Source organism: Mandrillus leucophaeus, unplaced genomic scaffold (assembly GCF_000951045.1).
Source record: "Mandrillus leucophaeus isolate KB7577 unplaced genomic scaffold, Mleu.le_1.0 Scaffold750, whole genome shotgun sequence".
NCBI lineage: Eukaryota > Metazoa > Chordata > Mammalia > Primates > Cercopithecidae > Mandrillus > Mandrillus leucophaeus.
Genome location: NW_012108142.1, coordinates 1,337,987 through 1,347,289, shown reverse-complemented (window position 1 = coordinate 1,347,289; position 9,303 = coordinate 1,337,987). Strand labels below are relative to the sequence as shown.

Sequence of the window (9,303 nt, the reverse complement as noted above, 5' to 3'; positions counted from 1 at the left end):
ACACTTTTGTATCCCCTATGGCTCTATTTATAATCTCTCCTCCGCCAGGAAAAACCTTCCATACCACTATGCCCGATGAAAACTCATTTTCCCCCAGTTACTCACTTACTAACCTGGGTGTGGGTAAGAATAGCAGGTAAAATCTAGAGTCCTTAGTATGTACTGGGAGCTATGTTTCTGTCCTCAAACATTCTGGTAAGACAGGTGTCATTTGCATTTGAAACTTGAGAAACTAGTTTCAAAGAAGTTGTGATTGCTCAAAGTAACAGATAATTGGTGGCTGAACTGTAATTGAGCCCCGAATGACTTGATTCTAAACCTTGTGCTCTTTCCCCTACACCATATGACTTTCCAAGACAATCCATCATTCCTTTAACTAGGAATACACTTACCTTTTGTATTCAAATTATCTTTATCTGTCAATACACTGTGAGTTCTTTGAGGGCAGGGATTACTTTATCCCTCTTTTTACCCAAAGGGCTACTAATGACAGTAAGAACTTATTTTATTGAATTAAAGTGAATTGTAGTGTTGTTTATAGGATAGATTCTAGGGCTCAAAGAATTCCATGCTAAACATTTTAAACACAATATATTTTCCCCAAAGTGGGAATTCCAAGGGGCCAAAGCCACCCTGTTCACGTAGATCCCAGATCAAACACATGAGTATAAGGCTGACTTTCAAAGAAGTTGCCATCAGCCTGAAATGAACTCCTTGAGGTTACTTCTAAGTCATCACAGATATAGAATAGGGTGGAGTTCTTGGTAAATCTGCTGTCTTGTTTTCTGGCAAGAAACCATTGCCTTGGAGAATTAAGAGCCAAGTGTGTTTTTCAGTTGGCTTCAGAATATTTATCCTGCAAATAGTTGACCTAGTGCCTTTATTCATGTACTTTATTCTAGTGGCGCCTGTAATCCCAGCTATTCGGGGAGCTGAGGTGGGAGAATAGCTTGAACTTAGGAGGTGGAGGCTGCAGTGAGCCAAGATCCCACCACTGCACTCCAGCCTGGGCAACAGAGTGAGACTCTGTCAGGGAAAAAAAAAAAAAAAAAAAGTAAAGGAAAAAAAAGGTGTGGGTGGCACGGTGAAAAAGTGTAAAATTTGAACAATAATGGGCTACATTACAGGGCAATGAACTATTGCACAACAATTTAAAATGATGGAGCTATATTTTAGTGAATTGTAAATATTTTCAAAATTCGTTGAGGAAAGCTGATTAAATGAAGCATACACTTTGCTTTATACATGTGTTACACTAAATATTTATTTTGTACGTTGTTTAAAATTTTTAATACAGCTCATTGATAATGTGAAATACAAAGGCTTTTAAAGAGGAAATAGATTGGCACCAGTCAAAAATTTTACTGACACCGGGTCAGGCGCGGTGGCTCACAACTGTAATCCCAGCACCTTGGGAGGCTGAGGCGGGCGGATCACGAAGTCTGGAGATTGAGACCATCCTGGCTAATAGAGTGAAATCCCGTCTCTACTAAATGCAAAAAATTAGCCGGGCGTGGTGGCAGGCGCCTGTAGTCCCAGCTACTCGGGAGGCTGAGGCGGGAGAATGGTGTGAACCTGGGAGGCGGAAGTTGCAGTGAGCCGGGATTGGACCACTGCACTCCAGCCTGGGCAACAGAGCAAGACTCTGCCTCAAAAAAAAAAAAAAAAAAAAAAAATTTTTCCTGACACCAGAAACTCTGTGTGATACAACTATTATGAATTGTTTTAAAAAGAATAGAACATAAGAAATTATTTTAATAGTACATTGAACATTTTATTTAAATTAAGAAGTATAACAAAATCACACACATTTGTTCCACGGTTTGGATAAAATTTCCAATTACTTTCAAATAATGCACACATAGTATCTCACGGATCAAATTTCATACATTTCAATATGGTCATGAGATAGATTGTATTCTAAAATTCGGTATATAAATCCATACATTATACTATATATATTGACTTTAAATAATCTAACTATAAAAGTCATTTTTAAAAGTCAAAACAATTTATTTCTAATGAAAGTTACAATGTGCATACCATATTGACACCTATTCAATAGATAAAATCTACAAAAATCTCTTTTTTGTGAATACTATTTATACTGGAATGCAAATTCACATAAAAATACTTCCTTTAAAGCATGTTCTTTTTAACGCAAGAAATTAAATGTAAGCTACTTTTAAAATTGCAAGCTTTATTTTTAATCAAACCAATTCAATTTTAAGTTTTTAGATCATTAAGTCTCATACAACTTCCTCTAATTTAGCTAAAACCATCATTCACAGGGTTTTATTATTCCATTTGGCCTTAACCTTAAAAAACAATTTTGTTTACATTTCACATTTAAAAGGGACATTTTAAACCCTGAGTAAAAAGACATATTTTTACAAGTCCAATTATAACAATTCTACCCTATTTTCTTGCAATGCTTTTATTAGATAAAAACTATTATTAAAGTTTTGATTTTTTAGAAAATACTGTTTAGAAGGTTAATGCTCTTCATGACTTTAAGTTTCTAAATGTAGCTTATTAGTATCTTGAAGTAAAAATTCTTATTTCTATACGGATATTATAAAACACCTCTTCTTTAGACTGTTTAATTATTTCACCTTAATCATAAAAAATGATCAACTACTACACTCTTAAGATAATTTTTCTTTCTTGGCTTTGGGCTTTTCAATCTTAAAAGTTAAAATTATTGTTTTCCTATATCTAATGATACTTTTTAGGCATAGATTTTTAAGATACAAAAATGCAATGTAGTTTAGTATTTTATCATTACCACCTTCTGCAATGAGTCTGCCAGATCAGAGGCTTTCCTCACTAGGAAACCTAGCTTTAAATCAAATACTGGTTTTCTTCTTGTAATTCACACCTATCTATTGAATCAGTTACCCAACTTTCTTTTAGGATTTTAAACTTTCTCTTAAAAGTTCTTCTAAAAGCTTTAAAATCTGCAACACGACTATGATCTTCCCCAATGATTACATGAGACACTCCCTCAGCTAAACAAGAAACTACCTTTGCTCCATGAAACCGAAGCTCCAAGGCTTTAATAGCTAACCTTGTCCCCTCAGTTTTGGTACTCAGGTCATTAATAACAACATACAAGTCCAAATAAATGGTGTGGCGTCGAAACATACTGAGAGGAGAGCAATCCCAGGAATATCGATATTCTAAATCAGCAATCAAAGAAGCCATTTCTTCAGGAGTCTGCTCGTAAGAATTTTTAATTCCTGAGAATACTTCCTTCAGTTGGTTCAAGTCTGTATCAACGAAATAACTATCACCATAGCAATCATATTCACGGGCAAAATGTTCTTTGGTTGATGGGCACATATGAATCATAAAGCAAGGCTGCCATGGCACAAAGCTTTTGGTCTTAAAACATTCTAAAAGCCATGCAGGCTTGACAACATCATGTTTATTTGACAAAATTATGTTTTTCACTCTGATGTTCTTAGACCCTGCAATTACACAGTATGTGTCTGGGCCTGGATTTTGCACTATATAACCACCAAGTTCTGCAATTCTGTTCTCCAGGTCAGGCTTTGGCTGGCTATCTGTTCCACTCATAACACAAAACTCCACATCTTCAAATATATTAGAAATTTTGTTAACGTTAGTAAGGTTAGGTGCTTTTAAGTGCTCAATAATTCCAATAACTTTCTTCATCTTTGGAGCAGCTTTTCGCTTTTTTTCTTGTGGTCCATCATCACCACCTACAAAAAGGTGTTTAGATGCGAGCTTACCAGATGCTTTCCCCCTAAGTTGTTCTAGGTCGTCCAGGGTCATGCACTCATGCCACTCTTTGTCTTCTCTTATCTTCTCAATTCGTGGAAAACGCAAGGTGCAGCCAGTTTTATACATATCACTGGGTACGATCTCTGCTGCCTTAATCTGAACAATGACAGAATTACAAGGTTCAATGTACACTTCTGGCTTCTCTGTTCCACATAAAATGCTACTTGGTGGAGCTTTTTTATGAAAAGGCTTCCAATACTTGGCCAATTTCAAACCCAGATCATACAGTTCTTTCATGGTGCAGCCAGAGCCAACACGAGAGAGAGTATGAAACACAGATGGCTTCTCACCAGGAGGGGGCTTCTCTGCTACTGCACACAAAAAATGAGACATCATTCCACCCCGTGATCCTTTACCCCAATATCCTCCAACAATTAAAATGTCCAATTCATCCATTAGTCCAGTGACATACTCTGGTTTAATTTTTAACCACCCTTCACCTCTTTTGTCTGGCTTGTAGATGGATAGAGGTTGTTTTATCATGATTCCCTCTTCTCTTTTATCTATTGCTTCATTCAGTGCATCAATTACTTCATTCTTAGTATGAGCTTGTGTTTTCTGCACTATTTCTATTCTACCTGGAATTGGTGTAAAAATACTACTAAGAATTTCATACCTCTTTCTCAGAGTCTCATGCCCTAGTTTTTTATTATTAACCATCAATACATCAAAAGCACAATAACAAGTTTGCAGATCAGAATCTTCTACCATTCTTTTAATATCAAACTTAATTCCCTTTTGCATGAAAGTCTGTGTATTAGGATTATAGGCCATCATCTCACCATCAAGAATACAGATTTGTATATCTGTTTTGAATGCATTATGAATGAATGGGGTAAGAGAACCTTCAGTAGGAGAAGCACCAAACTGATCAGTATAGTTATATCCATTTCGGGAGAAGTATTTATATACATCTCCATCTTTGTGCATTTGCATACGTTCACCATCTAGCTTGGTTTCTATGTAGAAACTCTGATGTTTCATATCCTTCTCAATGTGCTCAATATCTGCAATAGCAGCTAGCATTGGTTTAAAGGCAGAAAATAAAGTGATAGAAATATCACTGAGTCCTACAGAAGGATCATGCAGTTGCCTACAGACTTTTTCCAGATCTGTAGTGACATTATGCAACTCAACAGCATCATTATGAAAAACAGATAAGATAGTTTGCTGACTAACACCAAGCTTTAAATCCTTTATGATCATCCGTATAAGCCACTTTTGCTCAAGTGCTGAACTCTGAGTTATAAGTTGAAGAAGGCTCTTTTTTATCAGGTCTTTTCTTTTAGCAGAATTATTGCTGGCAACTGAGTCTAAAAGGTCGTTTACTTGCTGTATGGTTAAACTTCCTTTCTGTAAACATCTTGGCTTCAACACAAAATATGCAATCAATGCAAAGTCTCCAGCATCTCCATGAGTTCCAGTGGGTGTTCTGTAGTTTAAAAGTTTGAGGGCATCTTTTCCATCTCTAGGTAAATTAAGCAACTCAATATAAAGCTTAGCAAGCATAGTTTCTTTAATTCCATAGGCCATTCTCTCTCTTTCTAGCTGAGGAAGAATTAGTCTCATTGCTGGATAAAAAGAGTCTGTGACATCTTTTTGGTTCTTATGAAGAGCATCATGAAATTTTCTCCAAGAATCTAAAAATTCCCTGAAGTGTCTGATTTTTTCTGCACGTCCTCTACTTTTCTGTATTCGTTCTAAAGTTGAACACAAATCTGCAAAAGGAACGTGAGATGCAACAGTTTGTGAAGTTGGTGAGGCAGCCATCAAAGCGGTGATGAATCTTCTCGTTTAACTAGTAAAGCAAAAAGAGAATAACTTTAAGTAAAAGATAAGATTCAACTAAATATTTAATGTAAAGACCTTACAGTGATCACCGAGATCACAATAAATGTTTATTGTTTGCTAAATAGATCAATGCTCTAAATGATGTATCTTTTCAACCTCTACATTTAATAACAACTATTTTGTTTCAACCCTAATTTGAAATTACTATGAAAAGTATCATCAGCTGTATAGCTATTTCCTGTATTTATAATACAGAAATCACTTCAATTTTCTCCTTAAATTCCAATTATTCTATATATTAATTATTTAGCACATAATACAAACAAATATTGCTAATAATGGTGACAAAAAACCTCATCAGGCTTAATTCACTTCACGTCTGAGCTTCTGAGGGAAGGCCCCTCACGTATGTCTCTTCTTTCCCTGTCAGACTACCACATAGCACCAGAAATGAACCTCTTCAAACAGATGTTTATAACAAATCACTCGTTTGCTGAATTGAAATTTGACTTCCTAGAAATCCTAATCATAGGCAGGGCCCTTGACCAAAAAACAAAACAAAGGGAAACACAGGTACCCTCTTCTTCCAGCCAAGCAAAGCCTATGTCTATGTTTCCTTTCACTTCTTCACTGCTAGCTATGCCAAATCACACCAGCATTCAATCCCAACTCAAAATGCCCTACCCACAAAATCCTCACTTTATCTATTTTACCATAGTTACTTACTGTCTTATAAGTATAAATTTATTAGCATGCTTATTTTTTTCATATTTCCAGGCCAGTTATTCCCTAAGTATTTAATGAGTACATATGAGATGTGCTACGTACACCGTGCCAGGGGAAAATACCGCATGTTTCTGTTTTAAAAGAACATATATTCTGTAAAAAAAAAAAAAAGAAAAAAAGAAAAAAAAGGTTGGAGGGAGTGCAATGGAAACTGAGTATAATAAAATGCCAAGTGCTCAAGTGCTTTAACAAAATAAAACAAACATAAAATGTCCTGAGGGGAGAGCTTTTCCCTAAAGTGTCTGCTAAAGTCAGAGAAGAAATAATGGGCACCTTGCTGAACTAGGGCAAGAATATTTCCTAAAATTTCACAAGTGTAAATTTCTTTAGTTTTAAATATTCATACAAGTTCTACTGGAAGATAAATATATTAATTTTAATATGGTTTAAACTATGTAATGTTAAAATAACTTTTCCAAAAAAAGATCTCAAGTAAAATGTATGCTCCATGAATAGAAACTGTTTTATCCTGTGGTTTCAGACACCTCCTGGCACACCATGTATCTCAGGCAGTGGAGTCAGAGTTTTACTGGGAGTGGGGAGATCTATTACAGTGCAGAGAACATGTGACTCCCCATCTTCCAATTCCCCATCACAGCAAACAAATAAGCCACACACACATGCACAAGGCTACATTATCTAGTATCCAGTAAAATAAATCAAATGGCTAATTACAATACTACATTTACTATACTGTCAGTCTCTAGAGGCTGGAAATTGTGCTGTAATTTGTGCTACTAGTGGCAGACATGTAGGAGGTTTGCTGAATGAATTACTGAACACCTAGAGTTGACTCCTGGATAAGCACACTAGGGAAAGCTATGGTCTGGTTACATACGACACCCTCACACACACACGCAGATGCACAGTGCGTGAGATTCAGTTTGGTTAAAAATATTCAGTACCTCTGACTGCCCTGGCAATGGTTCACAACAGCCATTTGGTGGCCTATAGAGAAAAAAGCTGCACTTCTCAGTCTAATTTCTGACAAAAGAAACCCAACTTCTACTGAGTGGGTTAGATCAAGGGATAAACCTGTGAGAGACCACTTTTCTGAAACTTTTATCTTTGAATATATTGTTGTTTCCTCTCTCTGAATCTGGTTTGCATAACTGACTGTAACACCTGGTTATGTATGTTCACTGCCCTGTCTCTCAAAATATGCTCCCTCAAGGGAGTACATCGTGGTACACAATGCTAGATCTACAATTTCTTTATAAACTATGTAAAATGAAGTAGGTTAATATTTCTTTAATGTTCAAATATTGGTATTTAGTTTCTACAGATATATCTATAGATTCTATATGGTCTCAAAGTTGAAGTTTCGCTCAACAAATCCCAGGCAAGGACTTAAATTACTTTATAATGACAAAATGTAGGTAATGGTGTGGATACACATGTATCCTAAAATGGCTACACAGATAACAAGGATTCCAAAAATGCTATAAACTAGCATAAGTATTTTTGCTCATTACAATGGCATACACAGTCAAAGATTGGGCCTTGCATTCATTTTTACATGCTAATTTTATTTTTTGGATTCTGAGGATTTTAGCTGATTCATTCCATTTGCAATAAGACAAATGAGGAGGTTCCTGGTTAGGGCTCAGGTTTTGGACTCTAATAAATCTGAGTTCAAATGTGGATAGTAACATTTAACAGCTGTGTGATACTGGGCAATTACTTAATTTCTCTAAGCTTCTGTTTCCTAAAGTATAAAATGGGGTTAAAAACTATGTAGAAATTAGAATGAAGATACAATCAGATAACCTACAAAATGTGCTTTAAAAAGTAGTAAGTCTTGATAATTTTAATACTATAATGCTTGCTGATCCAAGCAACATTTAAAATATAAATATTGTAAAATAGTAAGGAGATAAAAAGGTGGGAAGAAGCTTCACTCTTTAACAATAAGCAAAGCTTTCAGGAGAATGAATGCAAGCAATTAGTACACAATAATGATTCATCATTCATTCAGTTGCTGACTAAATTGTCCTGAAGTGACACATGAAAACAAACCGGCAGGTTTTACTCAGAAGTAAGAGACTATGGAAGGTGATTAAGTGCTATGTTATTGCACTTAAAAAAGGCAGAGGAAAAAAAGGAGAAAGTGACTAATACAACTGAAGTATCCTTCACGCAACCCTTGACAAGCTGTGTTTCCCTAGGAAACAAAGGGTTTACAGTTGTCTATCTTCCACAGCACTTAGTGACAATTTGGGATAATCTCAGCAGAAAGAAATGAGCGGACAAAGAGGCTAGAAGGGCTCTGAGATCCCAAAAGTTAAAGAAAAACCAAGTGTAAGAAGAGAAATAAAGTAATTCCCTCCAAGCCTAAAGTCTCTCCCGCTCCAATGCCCCCTGTACCCCCTCGGAAAATGGAAAATCCCGAGGGAATCTACATCATTCCTCTGCCAGTTTCCCCTACCCTCCCCCAACACTTCAATGGATTCCCAGTGAATACCTGGTCTCGGGCAAGCTCCGTTACCTCTGTGAACCAGGGAATCCCAGCTGTAAAATGAGATCTTGATGGTTTCCTGCGGGATTGGCATGAGAAAGCATCAGCATGTAAGCAGGTAAAGCAGGCAACACAGTTTCAGGGAGTCAAAAATGGGAGAAATCGTCCCACGACCTGGGGCTTGGGTCTAGATAAGAGCACAGCATCAAGAGGCCAGGCTTCTAATGCGGAGCAGTCTATAGCGCCGTGAACTCGGCAACCCCCATCACCTGCCGCTGCACAAACGCCCTGCTTGCCGCTCCATAGACCGACCCCCGCCTCAAGCCCCTAGACCTCCTGCCTGACGACCCCCAGATACCCCGCCTGACGTCCCAGACACCCCCCACCTGACCCCCAATCTGACGCCCCACATCCCCTTCACTTGACTCCCCACACAACCCCCGCCTGACGCCCCCCCC

General features: G+C 37.1%; 1 protein-coding gene across 4 annotated transcripts in view; it reads right to left on the bottom strand.

Annotated features, from left to right (window-relative positions):
• Window positions 1–1,752: 1,752 nt before the first annotated feature.
• Window positions 1,753–9,303, bottom strand: part of LIG4 (ligase IV, DNA, ATP-dependent) — a 10,865-nt gene continuing 3,314 nt past the window's right edge. Inside the window, exons 1-2 of one of the 4 annotated variants that reach the window (XM_011966248.1) lie at window positions 8,852–9,146; window positions 1,753–5,608 (exon numbers count right to left, since the gene is read on the bottom strand). In XM_011966248.1, coding sequence (XP_011821638.1) covers window positions 2,845–5,580 — 2,736 coding nt within the window. In that variant the 5' untranslated portion in view covers window positions 5,581–5,608; window positions 8,852–9,146 and the 3' untranslated portion in view covers window positions 1,753–2,844. Of the gene's footprint in view, window positions 5,609–8,851; window positions 9,147–9,303 lie in introns of those variants that run through there. The other 3 variants (XM_011966250.1, XM_011966251.1, XM_011966249.1) reach the window with 3 other exon arrangements.